We start from the raw sequence: 20,668 nt of genomic DNA on the forward strand, positions 1-20,668 counted from the left end.
TTGTTGCCAGTTTTTGGCTATCATGAATAAAACTGCTATGAATATTTATGTAGATGTTTTTGTGTGAACATAAGTTTTCACCTTTCTGGGATAAATGCCCAGGAGTTCAATTACTGGGTTGTATAGTAAGTGGCTGTACCACTCTGGGATTTTATATTCCCACTGGCAATGTATGAGTGATCTTGTTTTTCTGCGTCCTGCACAGCATATGGTGTTCTTGCTGTTTTTCACTTGAGCCATTCTGCTACATATGTAGTGATATCTCATGATTTTAATTTGCATTTTTGTAATGGTTAAGGATATTGGAGATCTTTTCATGTGCTTATTTACCATCTGCATTTCTTCTTCAGTGAAATATTCGGTCATGTCTTTTGCCCATTTCCTAACTGGATTTTTTTCACTATTTTGAGAGTTTGTTACATATTTAGATGCAAGTCCTTTATTGAATATGTAGTTTACAAATATTTTCTCCCAGTCTGTAGCTTGTCTTTTCATCCTCTTTACAGCATCTTTTGTGAAACAAAAGCTTTTAATTTTGCTTTATGGATTATGACACTTTGGGTGTCACGTCTAAAAACTCCCTATATTTTAAAGATTTTATCCTGTGTTTATCTAAAAGTTTTATAGTTTTATGTTTTAGATTTAAGTCCATGATCCATTTTGAGTTAATTTTTGTATGAAGTATAAAGTTTAGGTTGAGGTTCATTGGGAGGGGGGTGTTGGAAAGGCTATTCGTCATGAATTGAATTGCTTTTGCATCTTTGTCAAAAATTAGTAGGGCAAGCCAGGCACAATGACTCATTCCTCTAGTCCCAGCTATCCAGGAGGCTGAGGCAGAAGGATTGCTTTAGCCCAGGAGTTTGAAGGTGCAGTGAGCTATGACAATATCACTGTACTCCATCCTGGGCAACATAGTGAGATCCTGTCTTTAAACAAAATAAAATTAGTAGGGTGTATTTGTGCAGGTCTATTTTGGGCTTGAGATAATCACAAAATATTTAGATGAAAATGACAAAGCCCTAAGAAATTAGAGAGATATTAATAAATATGGAAGACAAAGTAATTCAGCATAAGGATAGTTGTTATTCTTGAGAAGAGAACTCATCAAGTAGAATGTCAGAGATGTGTTCAAAGATAATTTCCCTAAAATGAAGGAAAAAGTGAAACGGCAGAATGAAAAAACATTGTGTTTTTGGAAATTTTGATAAAAATCACTTGACATATGGCTGGGCGCGGTGGCTCACACCTGTAATCCTAGCACTCTGGGATGCTGAGGTGGGTGGATCATTTGAGCTCAGGAGTTCAAGACCAGCCTGAGCAAGAGCGAGACCCCATCTCTACTGAAAAATAGAAAAAAATAGCAGGGCATGGTGGTGCATGCCTGTAGTCCCAGCTACTTGGGAAGCTGAGGCAGGAGTATAGGCTGAGCCCAGGAGTTTGAGGTTGCTGTGAGCTAGGCTGACGCCACGGCACTCACTCTAGCCTAGGCAACAAAGCAAGACTCTGTCTCAAAAAAAAAAAAAAAAAAAAACAACAACAAAAATAGTAATGAAGTTCAGTCAGTTAAGAAATTAATAAAAAATAAAAACTCAGGAATAAAAAAGTCAGAAACAAGGATTAATGATTCCTAAGCTCTAAATTTGTGAGGTTAGAAAAAGGAAAAAGAAAAAAAAAAGAATTGATGATAAACATTGATCAATTTAAATATTATTACCAGTACCAAATAATTACAGAAATGGTGGTTACAGAACAGAGTATGAATGACATTTATTTGAGCAAGGCCAAAAAAAAAAAAAAAAAAAAAACTAAACTAAAAACATCAAGAGGTAAAGAAATAAGTTTGGAGGAAATGTTAAGATTTCAAATGCCTAGGCCAGGCGTGGTGGCTCACGCCTGTAATCCTAGCTCTAGGAGGCTGAGGCAGGCGGATGGCTCGAGGTCAGGAGTTTGAAACCAGTCTGAGCAAGAGCGAGACCCATCTCTACCATAAATAGAAAGAAATTAATTGGCCAACTAATATATATAGAAAAAATTAGCCAGGTATGGTGGCGCATGCCTGTAGTCCCAGCTACTTGGGAGGCTGAGGCAGGAGGATTGCTTGAGCCCAGGAGTTTGAGGTTGCTGTGAGCTAGGCTGATGCCACGGAACTCACTCTAGCCTGGGCAGCAAAGCGAGACTCTGTCTCAAAAAAAAAAAAAAAAAAAAAAAAATAGGTCTTGACTTCTAAAGAGGTAGCTGTCAGGAAATAATACCTTGTAGTAAAGAACTATTTGAAGTTCAACAATTCCTTTCGTTTCACTTTAGTTTCTTTTTTCTTCTATTAAAGTAAAATTAAATACTGACTAATAATAATACCATGAAATCAGTTTTAATCCTAATATAACTTAATAAATATTAAATGTAATGCTGATTTAAATTATTAATAATACCAAATAACACAAATTAAAAACTTTATCAGTCTAGTTCCTGGCATATTCAAATTGATTAATTTGAAGGAGGTTTAACAAAGGGACTATTTACAAATGTAGGGGCAGGTATTAGAGAAACCAACAAGGGGGAGAATTCCAGAACTAGCAATAGCAGAGACCTTTATCAAGTTAGGACCAAAGTTAGAAAGGAAATAATTGGCCCCCAGAATTCAGAAAAGACAGCTGGATAAAGAAGGCTGGGTCTTCGGTAAAGACATGCATTGACCCCTCCAGAGGATGGTGGGGGGTTACATGCATCTGCCTCACATCACCACGATTCCTGTGTCCTGATGGTGCCTCTCATTGGCTAAATCCAACTAAAAGCCTGATGAGTCCACATGGTCTACGCAGTCAGTTCCCCAGAGCATATAGAGTAGAGTGAAAAAGGGTGAGGAGTGAATGTGGAGACAGAAAACGAAGAGACACTTTAACAGATTAATTATTTTTATTATCAGTGCTGTCTGCTGAGCATAATTACAAGGACCCAGAGGACAAGTACCAAGTCTTGTTCAATTATGTGAGGGAAGAATGCTAATGGGTACTATTGGGATTATAGGGACATTTTGGTAGCTGTCAAGCACTTTGATTTCTTGGTTATTTCTCCAGTTATGCTCTAAGATATTGACTGTAAATAATAACTAACAAATTAATAAAATCGATTGTATTAAAAGTCGAATACCAATTCTTGCTAAAATTTCCCAGGTGCTTCCTGTGATTATACCTAAATATTTCTGTATATATGTATGCATGTTTGTATTTCTTTATTGTTAACATACATTTGATTTAGAAACATGAAGGAATAACCCTGGCCACCCTTTATTACATAATGGGGGCTTGTGGGCTGAACCTGTGAATCATAGCAGAGGGGAACAGGTGGAGAGAGATGAGTCTGGAAAGATACATGGGAGTCAGATCGTGAAGGGCCCTGTCTGCCATGCTAAAGAGCCTTTACTTTATCCTCATCAGGGGAGTTACTGGAGGACTTTTTATAATGGGCCTGCCATGGTAAGACTTGCATTCTAGCAAGATCCCATAGGTAGCAATGTGAACAACTGTGGCAACGGGGTTGGAGCAGATTGAAAAGGCAGGAAAGGACTAGGGAATCGAAACTCGGCGGCCTTGGGGGCGGCCCTACATAGCCTGGCTTCGGGCTTTTAATCTCCAGAGGTCTGGTTTGTACAGAGTAATATGCTGTCATGGATGCACTGGTAGAAGATGATATCTGCATTCTGAATCATGAAAAAGCCCAGAGGAGAGATACAGTGACTCCAATTTCAATATATTCAGGAGATGAGTCTGTTGCTTCCCATTTTGCCCTTGTTACTGCATATGAAGACATCAAAAAATGTCTTAAGGATTCAGAAAAAGAGAACTCTTTATTAAAGAAAAGAATAAGATTTTTGGAAGAAAAGCTTATTGGAGCTCGATTAGATGAAGAAGCAAGTTCTGTGGGACGAGAACAAGTAAATAAGGCCTATCATGCATATCGAGAGGTTTGCATTGATAGAGATAATTTGAAGAGCAAATTAGATAAAATGTGATGAGGAATTTAAATCCACCTTCATCAAACTGGGAGGTGGAAAAGTTGAGCTGTGACTTGAAAATCCATGGTTTGGAACAAGAGCTGGAACTGATGAGGAAAGAATGTAGTGATCTCAAAATAGAACTACAAAAAGCCAAACAAACGGATCCATATCAAGAAGACAATCTGAAAAGCAGAGATCTCCAAAGACTAAGCATTTCAAGTGATAATATGCAGCATGCATACTGGGAACTGAAGAGAGAAATGTCTAATTTGCATCTGGTGACTCAAGTACAAGATGAACTACTAAGAAAACTGAAAACCTCAACTTCAATCAAGAAAGGCAAGTCACTCTTTGCCCGAAACCACTGATTCCAGCCAAACTGCTTGAAGAACAACTAGCTGTCGTATCTTATAAAAATCTCATCAAATGAGTTTGATAAGCCAAAGTATATATAGTATGTTCACAGCTACCCATTCTCTGCTTTGGCTTCGGTCTCATACTGGTCAACTTCACACATAAAGGTGTTGCTGATGTGTTTTTTTTCTTCAGTACTGTATTCTTTTCCCCTTGTGGCTTTTCTCAACCAAGTGTTGCTTATGTGTATAAGGCTGGGGTGTTAAGTTTGCTCTAGTTGACCTTTTGCCACAACTACTTCATATATATATAAAAAAAACCACCAAAAACAATTTTTCATTCCAGTGCTACAGAATACACCAAAAACCTAGCTTTTTGTTTTGAAACAAACAAAAAAATAACTTTGATTCATTATTTGGTTGTTTGCAGTTTTTATAAACTTAATTTTTCTTTTTATAAAGGATGGCAGATTAGAATGGAGACTGGGTGTTTTCCCGTTATCCCCTTCAACCAAATGTTCATTGCTTTGACTCATATTTAACTGCTTGACTGAACTTCTCTTGAGCTTTGTGTTAACTAGTAGTGGCTACTTTTGCCGAAGCTATTTTTATACCTTATAAAAATCAGTGCATTTGTACCTAGCATTACATAGTAAGTGTAGTTCTGAAAAATTGTGTAATATAAATTTGAATGCCCTAAAATTTACTTTTTAAAGAAATGAGATTTGACTTTTTATAAAAAATAATCACCATTTAATTTAAAATTGTTATTTGCACCTCAAATGTCTTAAAGAAGGCACAAGAGAATTGTGTTTCATAAATAGTTCTCCTCTGGAGTGTTTATTAGCAGGGGAAAATGTAGCACATGGGAAGGGAAAACTGAATTTAGAATTCCTTTCAGTGTCTGGAGAGTTGGTTACTTATAAGTCAGGGAAAATAATATTATGTTTTAGCAAGCCTCAATTTATGATTCATAAATTTGTCCTTGAGTTTTCCAGTGGTCAGCGTATATATGAAACTATAAGTATATAGTAGAAATAAGACTTTTTTCTTTAAAGGGACTCAGAGTAATTTTATAGTGAGTTCTCAAGGTGGCTCTTTGTTTACATAATAAATATAACTTCCAAAGAGTAATAATGGAGAAATGCTCTTTCCACACATGGAAGTGGCTCATCCCTGTGTTCCTTCCTAGCTGGTTAATGATAGATCTTTTCGTGCTTTGGAACATTGCCTAGAACAGTGGCAAGCTTGAGGCTGCCACTCCTTACCACAGAACTCATTGTTTTGAGCAGTACAGAGATGAGACTAGGTCACCCTTTTCCCTGACCTTTGTATCACCTTTGTCCAGAAGCTGAACACTTTTCTTTCCAATTTTCCCCATCTCTATCCACTCTTCTAAGAAAAAAGCAATGTTATTTTATAAAATGGTTCACAGAGATAAGATTAGATCACCTTTTTTTCCTGAGATAAGAGTAGATCACCTTTTTTCCTGACCTACATATCACCTTTCTTGAGAAGCTTGAACAACTGTTACTTCCAATGCTCCTCCATTCCTATTTACCCTCCCAAGACAAAGGGCAATTAGATTATTTATAATGTGGTTCCGTTTGTTCCTTCTAAAACTATGTAGAGTCAAACCTTAGTTACACTTGGCCATCCTTCTTGGGCTGAGGATAAACTTATCTTTCCACCCTGGTAGTTTGGGTTGGAGGAAGAAGAGAAACCTGTATTACCAATGTGCTGGCTATGGCTAAATAATAGCTTTAGAGCAATCTTCTTCTACACCATTGCATGTGTACAAAACGTGTTTTTGTTCGCTTGTTTTTTACTTGACCTATACTGTGACCATAGTGGAATTAACATTTGCTTATATATGTTTTTCAAGAAACAGGATTATTTTACAACTTTTATTTAAGTGCTTTATCCATAAAGCCTTTGAAATGTATTAAAACTTCATTTGAGTCTCACATATTCAAAATATAATTATTTCTGAAAAAAAAAAGGCAGGAAAGGGCTGTATCAATTAAATGTGGAAAGTGGAAAAAGGGAGGAGCTGAGGATGACATCAGGGTTCTGATTTGGATGTCTGGGTGAATGGAGGGATGACTGGCTGTTTAGCATCGCAAACATAGGAGGAGATTCAGGGCCAACAACGAATTTCCTTTTGAATAAGGTGATATTGAAGTGCCAATGGGATATTCTAGTGTAGTTGTCTAGTAGTTGATGGTTAAGTGGGCCTGGAGATCAAAAGAAAGGCCTGCTTGGGCAGACATGTCCTTAAGTTGAGGGAGAATGGGTAGAAGAAGGGGTCCAGAACCCTGGGGAACATCAACTTTTAGGGCAAAACAGTGCACTGTTTCAGAGCACAAGCCTGTTACTAGCAGGGGAACATTAGGCAAGTTATTTCATTTGTTTCCACAATGTATAATAAGCATGATAATTGTAGCAACCTCATAGTAAGAAAAGTGCTTGCTATTTTTAGTTTCCTGAAAGCAATTGTTCTCAAACTTTTTGGCACCAGGGACAGGTTTCATGGAAGACAATTTTTCCACGGAAAGGTGGTGGTGGTGTGGGGGAGGTGGAGCTCTGGCGGTGATGCCAGTGATTGGGAGCAGCTGTAGATACAGATGACACTTCACTCCCCCGGCCTCCTGCTCCGCTTCCTAAGTTCCATGGAAGACAGTTTTTCCACCCATGAGGTGGGGTGGGGGTGGGGGAGAGTGGAGTTCTGCAGCCTGGTCCCTAACAGGCCACGGAACCCGGGGGTTGGGGACCACAGCCTTCAAGGATCTGTGAATAAAGAGGAGTCCAAGAAGGTGAAGGAGAAGTAACTAGGAGGAGGTGGAGCTCTCGAATATAATGAGAAAAGAGAAATTTCAAAATGGCCAACAATGTCAAATCCTGCCAACAGAACTGTCTTTAGTAATTAAGTGACCTTACCAAGGGCAATTTATGTGGCATGGGATGAGCCAGACTGAAAGGTTTGGAGAGTGAACAGGGGCCAACCCTGATACGCCTTTTCCTCCCCTCACCTCGTCTGTCTCAACCACCAGAAGCTTCCTTCAAGGACAGTGAGTTATGGATCTTGCCCCACTTTCCCAATCAATTCCCACCACCCAGTGGGATAATATGTAGCATCAGGCTATTTAACTCCGCCTTGCATGTCGTAGTCGATGGTGATAAAAGTAACTGATGATACACAGCTTCTACAGACTCCCTAATTCTTTCTTTGGTACAGACCGCTCAGAATCATGATCGGGTCCCCATTCCTTATAAGCCTGCTTCAAAGAGTGTCATTCCCACTGTGGCCACAAGGTGGGTCCCGCCTCCTGTTCTGAGACCTCAGGTCACGACCCCGGAAATACATCCTCCACTTTGTCTCTAGCAGAGATGGCGGCGTCTGCAGCTCGAGCAGTGCTGTTGCCGGCGGCGCGGCGGCGGCTCTGGGGTTTCACCGAGAGGCTCCTGATTAGAGACGCCGCCAGGCGGGTGAGCTTCCCTTCCCCGGTCTGGGGGCCGGCTGGGCCTCTTCCCGCCGGATCCCGCGCGGCGGACCTGAGGGTCAGCGCACAGATCCCAACAGGGGGCCGGACCGGGCCTCTTCGGCCGGGGCGCGGCGGCCTGGAACTGCTTAAGTGCCCGGGGCCGGCTGGCTTGGGCCATCGGTCACGTGACCTGCCAGTGACGGTGGGATGACTGGCTGGCGGCCCTCCCGCCAGCTTTGGAGGAGTGCTTATGAAGGGTGCTTGTTGACCAGTAGAAATGTGGTTGCATTAAGCTTAGACATGGAATCTTAAATTAAAATAAAATAAAAAAAAAAAAAGAAATGTGGTTGCAAATTGCGCGAAATTCAAAGTGATATAGTTATCGCTCCAGTGTTTTGTTTTTGCCTACGACTGAGCTTCATCCTCATCTGGGCTTCCGCTAATCTGGTGATAGCTCAAATAAAATTTTGTATTTGCATTTTTCTCATGAGTGAGCTTCTAGCTTTTTTCTCCAAGGGATATGGAACTTTAACACATGTGTAAAGGGAAAGAAAAACTGCTGAAAAGCGAGTAGTCCATAGTCAACAAGCCAGTCAGCTAAAGAGTGTGTTTTGAGTATCGGCCTGTCTTCTTTTTCTACCCTTTTCAAAACTTGTTGCTTTTTTTTTTTTTTTTTTTTAGACAGAGTCTCACTCTGTTGCCCAGGGTAGAGTGCCATGGCATCAGCCTAGCTCACAGCAACCTCAAACTCCTGGGCTCAAGCGATGCTCCTGCCTCAGCCTTCAAGTAGCTGGGACTACATGCATGCACCATCATGCCTGGCTAATTTTTGTTTTATATATATATTAGTTGGCCAATTAATTTCTTTCTATTTTTAGTAGAGACAGGGTCTCGCTCTTGCTTAGGCTGGTTTCAAACTCCTGACCTTGAGGTATCCTCCCGCCTCGGCCTCCCAGAGAGCTAGGATTACAGGCGTGAGCCACTGCGCCAGGCTATTTGTTGCTTTTTTTGAACAGTGAAAACTGAAGTTGTATTTCTATTTTGTGTGTAGATATTTTTGCATTGTTCTCTCCTTTGTCTTCCTTCCTTCCTCCCTCCCTCCCTCGTCTTTTTTCCGCCTGCTGGTTTTCTCCATCATGAATATAAAACATTTCTAGGAGAGGTATTGAAGTAAAGTCAATTTCTCTCCAGGTAATTATAACTGCTCATTTTCCCTAAGTGAAGGGCATGTTTATAATTATGTTGCTGGCTTTAGGTCAGTGTTTGGTGAAGGAAGTTACTAGGCCAGGCAAAGGGTTGGAGCCCAGTGGAAAGGAGGAAAGATGATTTTATAGAGTCTGTTTGAGATAGATTGGTTTTCTAACTGACATTTAACAGAACATTAATAATGTGTTTTGCTTCCTCTTTCTCACTCCCTACCCCCAACCAGTCATTATATTTTGGAGGGGACAGATTGAGAAGTACACAGGCTGCTACACAAGTTGTTCTGAATGTTCCTGAAACACGAGTAACACGTTTGGAAAATGGACTCAGAGTAGCTTCTGAAGACTCTGGGCTCTCAACATGCACAGTAAGCAATTCATGTAACCTTCTCTGAGTGACCCATCATTTAGGAGAGAGCAAATGGTTGATTTTCTTTCATGGGCTGGTGGTGGGAAAATGGTGGCAGTTATTTTGCCTTGACAGGTTTCTGTGAGTTGTGAACCTTTCGTCCAGTGATACTTAGGTGCTAGGCACATGTGTACTATGTTTTACTGTCTGTCTCTGGTTCTTGTAGACTATTATTAGTAGTATTAATAGTGAAAGAGGTGCGTTTGCTGGGCTACTTTGTGCCAGGTGTTTTTACATATGTTGTTTTAATTGATCTTTAAAACACTTCTTTGTAGTAGACATCATCACACCTGTTTATAGTTTAGAAAGGTTCAGAGGGTTAATGGTTTTGTCCAAGGTCACACAACTAATACATGACAGAGCCAGGATTTGAACCTAAGTTTTCTGAAAATCTCTGATGTTCTTTATACCACAGTTACTAACTGGGTATAGTAATGAGTTGGGCTAAGAATTGGGATGCTCAGTGAAACTGGCAGGTAGATATTTATGGCACCCAGCAGTAGCCTAATGATCAGAATTTTTAAATCTTATAGTACATGGGAATGAACTGTCAATTCACTCAGGTAAAGAAAACCTCAGTATTAAGACCAGAAAGTATTTGTCAGAAAAAGGAAAGACTCCCTCCGCACTTCCAAAAGAAATAAAATTGTTTATTTAATTTTTTTGATTGCATTAAGGTCGGGCTCTGGATTGATGCTGGAAGTCGATATGAAAATGAGAAGAATAATGGAACAGCTCACTTTCTAGAGCATATGGCTTTCAAGGCAAGTTGTAAGACTTTACAAAAATGCATTGTCTTATGAGTAGTAAGCACAAAATCTCATTCTTTAAAAGTAAGGATATACAATACATATACTAGGAAGATACAATAAAAAAAAGGGCAAGGAGAGCTATTTCTATAATATAGCATCTTTTATTTTTCTTTTTCCAGGACAGTACCTGAAATAATTACTGATAATTGCTTTGTAAGATTGAAACAAGGATTTTCTATTGGGTTGCCAGGGTCATCTGAATTTATACCATTTCTAAAGCCTGATGTACTTTAGAAACCAAATTCAGCCCTGCATGAAACTGATATATTTTCTTATGTCCTTCATATTCATTATCTGAAGTGTTCAGAATAGATGAAGAATAAAAGAAGGTATCATAATTTGCTTTTTCTCTTTCATTTCAAGGGCACCAAAAAGAGATCCCAGTTGGATCTGGAACTTGAGATTGAAAATATGGGTGCTCATCTCAATGCCTATACCTCCAGAGAGCAGACTGTATATTATGCCAAAGCATTCTCTAAAGACTTGCCAAGAGGTATTATTATTTATACTGCAGATAGTGTAATTTTTACGAGGGTTGAGAAATAATTTAGTATTATTTCTGTGATTTTTGTTGTAAAAGAATAAGCCTTAGAAATGTGAAAAAATGAACCAAACTCTGGGCAGGGGTACAGCTGATCTTATTTTTTTGTCCAAATATGACAAATGATTATTTTAGGCTTAAAGACTTGTGCAAACAGGGCCCTAATACTTGATTTAAACCTGCTTCCATATCTTCCATCTTTTACTGGGGGAAAAAAAAACAAAAAACCCCTGCTTCCTCCAGAGCCATACCTATATAGTAAAACATTTATAATTGTTTTTATTCCTTGCTTTAATTAAACTATTGGTCCTGAGCAAAATAAGCAAATATCCACTTCTAAGTTTATTAATGATTGTTTTTATAGCAATAAGATAGAGATTTTTGTTTTGTAAAAATAAAATAATTATTTTGACAGCGTAGCATAGCAGTTTGTTTTAGTTGCCATGTTTATAGATGTTTTGAATATCTGAAGTCAAAGTTATTGCACAAAACATTTTCCCAGTGGAAGGAGTAATAATAAAATTTAGCAGTTTTGGAGCTAATTGGTGAAATTATTCACCTTTCAGATCTTTGTGTAGTTGCAGTTAACTTTATTACTTTGAAATTTTGGACTCCTAGTAGACTTTCATTAATAACATTTAAATGACACTTTACACAAGTACCTTTGTGTATGTATTATTCGTTTGATCTGCATAGTAATCAGGTAGGTATTGCTACTTTGCAGTTTTGGAAATGAGGCCCAGACTCTGACTTGTCCAGTATTGCATAGCTAGTAAGTGGATTACTATGGACACAAATGCATGTCTTCTGACTTGGATTCATTTGCTTTTTCTAAATAATAACAAAACAAGAAACTCACCACCTGTAAATAAATAAAATTAAAAATTTAATATAGTATCCTAAATTTTGCATTAAAACCAACAAAAATGACAACAACGAGGGGTGTGTCGGTTTGAATTGTAAAAATCAATAGTAAGATTTTTAATGATTTCTTTAGAATCAGTTTTTGTCCCAGGACTGATTAGGGATGAAGAACAAAGGGCTAGACCAGGCTTCATTAAAGAGTTGTTCATTCTAGCCCACACTTTCCTTCTATACCACAGGGATTTATATTTTACATTTAAAATGTACCAGCCTGAGCAAGAGTGAGACCTTGTCTCTACTATAAATAGAAAGAAATTAGCCCAAACAACTAAAAATAGAAAAAATTAGCCGGGCATGGTGGCGCATGCCTGTAGTCCCAGCTACCTGGGAGGCTGAAGGCAGGAGAATCGCTTGAGCCCAGGAGTTTGAGGTTGCTGTGAGCTAGGCAAATGGCACTCTAGCCTTGGCAAGAGAGTGAGACTCTGTCTCAAAAAAAAATTTTTTTTAGTATTGTCTTTTCAGGTATGTCAAATGTAATTTTCTTCTCAGGTTAATCATTTAGTCAGTATTGAAGGATGATCTGTGTCATTGTTTTTCAATGTTGGCATAATAGATTTTAACAGTGGAAGTAAGATTCTTAGTGTTTCTTATGTTTGGTTTTCAATTAGCTGTAGAAATTCTTGCTGATATAATACAAAACAGCACTTTGGGAGCAGCAGAGATTGAACGTGAGCGTGGAGTAATCCTTAGAGAGATGCAGGAAGTTGAAACCAACTTACAAGAAGTTGTTTTTGATTATCTTCATGCCACAGCTTATCAGAATACTGCACTTGGACGGACCATTTTGGGACCAACTGAAAATATCAAGTAGGTATAATTCTCAGAGTTTTTAGGAGGAAGAATTTATGAGTTGTGAAAATCAACAATTACAAATTTTCAAAAAGTATATTTCAAATAGTCATTTTTTTCTCCCTGATAATCTGAATGAAATTGTAGTTAGCTACACTTTAGTCCCACCCGACTTCCAGGTGTCTAGGCTCATAGCTACTTCTTGAATTAACAAGAAGTTAATTAACATTGTTAACAATTAACAATGTATCAAATTTGTCTTTTTCCTTGATGTAAAAAGTTGAAGTTCTTTGATACTTGTCGCCTATATCCTATTTCTGACTGCATTTAACTTTCAGAATACCTTTAAAGTCCAATTTTATTTTGGGTATGTTATATAAAGATTTGTACTTTTGTGTTTCCTTTTAAAATTGCTTTACTTATTCCACTTACAGATCTATAAATCGCAAGGATTTAGTGGATTATATAACCACACATTATAAGGGGCCAAGAATAGTGCTTGCAGCTGCTGGAGGTTAGTCAATTTAAGTTTTTATAAATGTTTTAAACACAGTTGTTGGAGTGGTGTGCTTATTGGTTTGGTCCTTTTGGGAGATATCCTAAGAGTTTTTATTTACAGAGCAAATTACTGAATTTATGTATGTCGTGTAAGCTGTTGTGGTTCCCAACTCCCCGGCCATGGTCTGGTACTGGTTTGTAGCCTGTTAGGAAATAGATGGAACATCACTGCCTGAGCTCTACACCGCCCCCCACCCCCACAGCATGCCACGTCACCACCCCCTGGTCTGTGGAACAATTGTCTTCCATGACACCAGTCCCTGGTGCCAAAAAGGTTGGGGACCACTGGTGTGGAGCACTGGAACCAGACTTTCCCTCTATGTTCTTTTTAGTAGGTTTCATTTCTAGAAACACTTAATGCATTGTTCAATACGTAGGTGTACATAGTGGAATTTACTTGCAAGAAAAGGGCAAATGGGCCTGGTGAGGTGGCTCATGCCTGTAATCCTAGCACTCTGGGAGGCCGAGGTGGGCGGATTGCTTGAGGTCAGGAGTTCAAAACCAGCCTGAGCAAGAGCGAGACCCCATCTCTACTATAAATAAAAAGAAATTAATTGGCCAACTAATATATATAGAAAAAATTAGCCAGGCATGGTGGTGCATGCCTGTAGTCCCAGCTACTTGGGAGGCTGAGGCAGCAGGATAGCTTGAGCCCATAAGTTTGAGGTTGCTGTGAGCTAGGCTGATCCCAGGGCACTTATTCTAGCCTGGGGCAACAAAGTGAGACTGACTCAAAAAAAAAAGAAAAAGGCAATGGGTGAACTGGGAGACAATTGTACTTAGAAAATAGTATTCTACAGTTTGAGAATCTCTTGAGAGTTTAAATTATTTCTTGAGAACCAACTTCATCCTTGGTCAAGCATGGAATGGGTATGTTGTTCAAATGTTCATTCCTTCTTTGATTTTTTTCATTCATTTAATAGATGTAATTATTGAGAAGGAGAAGCACATAGGGAGCCATGAGAATGTTTAATGGGGATCCAAACATGCAGGTGGCGTCAGGTTTCCTTGGCATCATGTTTGAAGTCATTGAATAAAAGGCATTCTGCCAGATATCCTGGCAGTCTGAATTTAGGCAAACAGTACATTTTAATTGGTTTCCAACTTTCTGTTTATTTAGAGCAAAGTGAAGATAGATGGAATGTTCTTTTGTGTTCTTGTAAATTTAATTTTTCTCTATTTAGAAATTATTAAAATTGTAGTTGCTGTGGGTAGATTTTGGAGCTGACTATATGGGGGTAATGGAAAAGATGAAAGCGAAGGTGGAATATCTAGAAAATGTCATCCATTGTAGCTTCTAGCTAAATTGTGTTACCTTTGTATGGTAGGCAGTGCACTCTGAAATTCTTTTGAGTAACATTGTTTCTAAAATGACTGGTGCTGATAGGGGCTTAAACCTTTTTTTTTTTTTTGAGACAGAGTCTCACTCTGTTGCCTGGGCTAGAGTGCCATGGCATCAGCCTAGCTCACAGCAACCTCAAACTCCTGGGCTCAAGCGATCCTCCTGCCTCAGCCTCCCGAGTAGCTGGGACTACAGGCATGCATCACCATGCCGGCTAATTTTTGTTTTCTATATATTTTTCATTTGCCAATTAATTTCTTTCTATTTTTAGTAGAGCCAGTGTCTCACTCTTGCTCAGGCTGGTCTCTAACTCCTGACCTTGAGTGATCCACCTCGGCCTCCCAGAGTGCTAGGATTATAGGTGTGAGCCACCACGCCCAGCCAGGCTTAAACCTTTGAAACTGCCTTGGAAATGGGAAGAGATTCATGGTTAGATGAGGCCTCAACAACCAAGCTCTTTGAGACCTGTCTGTCCTTGTTGGTGGTGTATGTACAGAATAATTTCTGTTTTGGTTCATGGGTTCATTTTAACATTGCTGAAGTTAAGATATCTTACAGTTAATGGTCTGTCATAGATTAATTACTATTTTATCTTGTTGGTACATAAATGATGATGTGCCTTATAAATGATAGCATCTTAAATTCAATGAAATAGGCCAGTTTAAGTCTCTGCTGATCTGAGTTTTGGTTTTGGATCCTTGCTTCATTTTTAAAACATTATAGGTTGCCCTGCCTTTTAGATTGGGGTAAGTAGAGATGGTGTAGGAGGAAGAGCTGAATATCTGGCACATCCAACCAGGAGGGTTAGTAGGTGAAGGTAATAAAACAGTGGGAGTGATTGTCTCAGGTACTGAGAACTGTGCATGTTTTTTTCACTGTGCTTCTGGCATCCTTTTACTGCCATGGTCTTCATAAACTGTTTTGTCACCCTCTGGATTGATAACCAGTGTGGCTGTCCTACATAGTGATTCTGAAGACAATGTACTATATTATGTACTGTCTTGTTTTACACCACAGATTTGTTTGGAAGATGTGGATATAAGTTGTGCTTTTATGTTCTAATAGAATGTTTCATTTAAAGAAATTGTATGGCAGTCTTTTTTAACAGATTGTCATATGAGTTGTATTTAACTCATACTAATGTTGAACCCAGGGCCTTGTGAAACATATGTAACTCATGTCTCTCTACCTTGGGAGCCAAGTGCACTATTTTTAAAATTGCATATAACTCAAGCACAGAAAACAATAAAAAATTAATTTTTCATTAAATCAGAAAGGATTGTTTTGAAGTTTTTATTCTATTTTTGTAAATAAAACACTATGGCCCCGAAGGAAAAAAATATTTTTAATGTGGCAATGTGTTTAAAGTACTTGTATTAATAAATACATGCCTAAATTTGTTTTATAAGTTTAAGAATCCTTCACTAATTTAATCTATTTGGGTGCCAAGTTTGGATAGTAAGGGATATAGATTCCAAGTAATTCATAGTTTTTGATGGCAAGTAGTGAGCATTTGGATAGCTATGGATGTATTCAGAAATGTAGATGATACAATTTTGTTCTGATAGCAGAGCTTAGAGAATGAAGCATATCTGTATATCCAACTTCCTTTAAATGAGAAAGAGCCCATATTTCTATTTTCAACTTTAAAAAATAACTTACTGAAAGCTGACTCTTTTTTGCTAGTTTGCATTCTGGGAAGTTTTACAATTTAATATAACATGATTTTATATGAAGAGTGGTATTTTCAGGCTGTCTTATTATCTCCAGCTGTGAATACTTGGTCTGTTGATGACAACTGTGATTTACTTTACAAAATGAGACATTGGTTCAAGCCCAAACCTTGCAACAGCAAGGAAGTAATTGTGCTCTGTGAGCTTACTCTTAATAAATGGCTTTTAGTGAGTACAGTACAAATAGTTCATGTGTTATGTACATTACGGTATACTACCTATAGTTTATTGTAAACTGTACTGCTGGTAGATGTGAAAATATTTTCCTTCAATTTAGGTGTTTCCCATGATGAACTGCTTGAGTTAGCAAAGTTTCATTTTGGTGACTCTTTATGCACACACAAAGGAGAAATACCAGCTCTGCCTCCCTGCAAATTCACAGGAAGTGAGGTAGGGAAAGCTTCCTAGCTAGTATTTAGCCTTATGGGTTTTTTGTCTTGTGTTTATACATATAAGTTTTCAAAATGTGCATATTTCCCCCATAGGAGTAAAATGGAAGAAGTCAAAGCCTTAAATATAGAAAAAAAGAAAAGGATAGCTAATTTGCTAATAGTTTTTCCTATTCCATATTGTTTAACCAACTGTTTATTCCTTGCTAAGGAAGCAAGGTTTTAAGAGCAGTGTTAGTTGCTTTTTCATTGGCACTATGCCTCTTTTATATATTGTAAGGTATAAAAGTAATCTTTTAATTAAAAAAACAAACAGATTTTGACTTTCACATCAGGTTTACTCTTGGCTAAACTAAGTTCTTGCCCATAGTACATTTCTAGGGGTAGCTGTTAGAGCCAGAATTGCAGGGAGTCTGGGCTACCAATAGCTTTAAGCCTCCTTAGGGACTTAGGTTCCCATATTAAGGATGATGCTCAAAGTAGTATCAGGAGAGGTTTGGTATTGGCAGCTGCATAGAATTGTAGGATTGGCAGTACAAAAATAAACCTGTATGTCAATATTAGTTTATTTTTATTTTTTATATATATTTTCTTTTTTTGTCTATTTTTTCTTTTACTTTGCGGAAAGAAGTTAGTATTAGTTTAAATTTAGATAGATTCAGATGGACAAACAAAAGATTGATTTCTTCCAGTAAGATAATGGAAATTTTTGACCAGGTAAACCATCTGGTGGCTGTCTTAGAGCATTTCAAGTTGGAGATCTTTTGGTGAAAATAATTTTCCTTAACTCAAGAAATTAATCTAGATTAAACTGTACAATGGAATGAGGCCTGATAGTTTAAAAACAAAATAGAGTCCTAGTGAGTTTGAACTTTGCAATTAATGGGACTGGTAAATCTGTTTCTTTCTTGTTAATAAGCCTGTTATTGAGTGGTAACTAGATTTTGTTTTTCTTTAACTAGATTCGTGTGAGAGATGACAAGATGCCTTTGGCACACCTTGCAATAGCTGTTGAAGCTGTTGGTTGGGCACATCCAGATACAATCTGTCTCATGGTTGCAAACACACTGATTGGCAACTGGGATCGCTCTTTTGGAGGAGGAATGGTAAGTGATTTTAAAGTAATTTTCTATAATAAATGGAAGACTTTCATGTTTTTCTAAATATAAATTCTTTGTAAGAATCCTCCCCTGGCCCAAGTGGCAAAATGAAGCTTTGTACTATGAATTTTGGCTTAAAATATAAACTGATCCTGGATTGCATCTGGGCAGGAAAAAACATTTTTTTTCTTTGCCACAAAGTTTATTAGTGAGATAATTGGGAAAATTTGAATAAGAATTACAGTACTATATCATTGTTAATATCCTAATTTTAATAGTATAGTAGGCCCTCTGTATCTGTGGGTTTTCCATCTGTGGATTCAACCAACCACAAATGGAAAATATTCAGGGAAAAAAAGCGAATGGTTGCATCTGTATTGAACATGTATAGACTTTGTCATTCCCTGAACAATATAGTATAACAATTATTTATACAGCATTTACATGGGTTAGGTATTATTATATAAAAGTAATCTAGAGATGATTTAAAGTATATGGGAGGATGTGCATAGGTTATATGCAAATACTACACCATTTTACTTGAGGGAGTTGAACATCTATGGATTTTGGTATCCAGTGGGGGTCTGGGAACCAATCCCTCACAGATACCGAGAGATTACTGTATAGAGGTGATATCAGAAAATTAATTTCCTTGTTTTTCAGAAGCATTAACGTATTTAGCGGCAAAGAACTTTATATCTGTAACTCTCAGGTGAAAAAACACAAGTAAAGACAATGATAAAGCAAACATGGTAAAATGATTGCAGTTGTTAAGGGAATTTGGATAAAGGGGATTCTTGGTACTATTTTTGCAATTCTTCCGTAAGTGAAATTTAACCTTCTTAGTGCCGAAGGCTGATATATCAGCTCCGTAGGATATATCGGCCTGCCGCACTTTTTGCCCTAGACGCAAAAGCTGATATTTCCGCCCGCTGCACTAAGAGGTTAAAAATATAGTGCATAGATTTCTGTACCCAGAGATTTCTTCAAAATACATTGCATCTAAATATCTTAGGCTTCACATGCAATGTATTAAATAATTTCAAATCTTTACACACATACAGACAAGAGCTATGCTGTTTTAGAAGTATGTACAGCTATTGCAGTAATTACAATGATTCATTGCTTTTATACATAATGAATTTCTCCTGGGGATGCATTGGGCCAGTGAGATACACATAATTCTTAGTCTCATTTAATTTTAACTTTGAGATGCTGCTGGATAAAACTGGGCAACTTAACCTTTTAAGGCATTCACTGTTTCTCACATATCACATTGTTCTTTCTGGCAATTTGGACATGTATATTTAAAATTCTCTTGAACTATTTTTTTCCTTACAGAATTTATCTAGCAAGTTAGCCCAGCTCACTTGTCATGGCAGCCTCTGCCATAGCTTCCAGTCTTTCAACACTTCCTACACAGATACAGGATTATGGGGACTCTATATGGTTTGTGAACCAGCCACAGTTGCAGACATGCTACATGTTGTTCAAAAAGAATGGTGAGAAAATAGCTTTAATGTAAATTTTGCTTAGAATTCAAATTTTAGGCTAATTTCTCCTTTATCCTTTATGGTAATTTTAGCTTTTAATTAAGAGAATTAGGCTAAGCAGTAGCAATGGTTTTAAAGATTACAGATATAAGTCTCATGTGAAGCTGATTTATGCTATCGAAAGTTTTAATGTTTCAGAAGCAGGTTACTTCAGAAAGAAGATCCTAAAAGTTTAAAAGCCAACTAGAAATTATTCAGAAAATGTTAAGAAGGTAAATATGTAGTTGACATTGCTTAAAGAAAAATGCTGTAATCAAAAACTATAATTATTAGGTTTAAGTTAGACTCAACTGATATTTTTGAGAAAATAAAGGACCCACAGACCTAACCCCTAGCATACATAACCAGCCCTAACAGATGGGGATTCACGAAGTTTCAAGATGATTATAGCATTTCTCAAAATGTGGTCAGCCTATTTGTATTGAACCTTTGTTTGCTAATGAACAGTTAGATTTGTATATCATTTTTGAAATATTAACAATACTAAGGAAAGTAAATAAATCACTATTTTAGCTTTTGCTAAGCATTGGGGTTGTTACTAATTTCAACTTTTTATTAAGTTGAAATCATTTTATGTTGTGAATATAGAATACAGCATTATTTTTCTTTAGGTCATTAAACTGATAAAAAACATAACATTTTCCAATGACTCAATAATACCATTTTTCCAAATGTTTTTAGGATGCGACTCTGTACAAGTGTCACTGAAAGTGAAGTTGCACGAGCCAAAAATCTTTTGAAGACAAATATGTTATTGCAGCTTGATGGTAAGAATAAAAGACATAGTTCTGTTTTCATATGATCTATATTCCAATACTTAGTTTTTCCTTCTGTTTAAACAGGTTCAACTCCAATATGTGAAGATATCGGTAGGCAAATGTTATGCTATAACAGAAGGATTCCCATCCCTGAGCTTGAAGCAAGAATTGATGTAAGTAGTCCTTACATACTACTGGGTCTGTGTACAAAGCTTCCTGTTACAAAAGCTGGAAATAATGTATCCTACATCTTGCTTTAGTTTTTAAAAGTTCCAGGTTTAGAATAAAAATTCTGAATGATAGTATCTTCCCTATTTCAGGCTGTAAATGCTGAGACAATTCGAGAAGTATGTACCAAATATATTTATGATAAGAGTCCAGCTATTGCTGCTGTTGGTAAGTCTGGCTCCTTTTCTCCTATGCAGACAGTTGGCCAAGTACTTTTCTTTTAATTCAGTTTTAATTGTCTTCTTTTTAATCCTTAGGTCCTATAGCGCAACTACCAGATTTTAACCAGATTCGGAGTAACATGTGTTGGCTTCGTGATTAAAATGCTCCTAATCAAAATATTTTGAACATACATATTTATAAAACTAAGAAATCTGCAAGTTTTAAGCTTTCCCTAAAGAAAAAAAAAATAAAAATGAACATACATATTTGGAAATCTGAATGAAATGCTGCGTCATACTTTCAAAGGATAAGACGACTACTCTGTGCTCTGACAAA

The 20,668-nt window shown here is 37.5% G+C and overlaps 1 protein-coding gene and 1 pseudogene across 1 annotated transcript; both read left to right on the forward strand.

Moving 5' to 3' along the window:
• The first annotated feature begins 3,575 nt into the window (after nucleotides 1–3,575).
• On the forward strand, nucleotides 3,576–4,362 carry LOC105861752 (5-azacytidine-induced protein 2 pseudogene; annotated as a pseudogene).
• Nucleotides 4,363–7,715: 3,353 nt separating this feature from the next.
• PMPCB (peptidase, mitochondrial processing subunit beta) lies at nucleotides 7,716–20,606 on the forward strand. Its single transcript, XM_012747105.3, has 13 exons — nucleotides 7,716–7,836; nucleotides 9,262–9,402; nucleotides 10,121–10,207; nucleotides 10,619–10,748; nucleotides 12,329–12,527; nucleotides 12,944–13,023; nucleotides 16,420–16,532; nucleotides 17,494–17,637; nucleotides 18,973–19,133; nucleotides 19,866–19,951; nucleotides 20,027–20,115; nucleotides 20,263–20,338; nucleotides 20,428–20,606. The coding sequence occupies exons 1-13, from the start codon at nucleotides 7,738–7,740 to the stop codon at nucleotides 20,490–20,492; spliced, it is 1,470 nt and encodes a 489-aa protein (XP_012602559.1). The 5' UTR covers nucleotides 7,716–7,737; the 3' UTR covers nucleotides 20,493–20,606.
• The last annotated feature ends 62 nt before the right edge of the window (nucleotides 20,607–20,668 follow it).

Source organism: Microcebus murinus, chromosome 9 (genome assembly GCF_040939455.1).
Source record: "Microcebus murinus isolate Inina chromosome 9, M.murinus_Inina_mat1.0, whole genome shotgun sequence".
Classification (NCBI taxonomy): Eukaryota; Metazoa; Chordata; class Mammalia; order Primates; family Cheirogaleidae; genus Microcebus; species Microcebus murinus.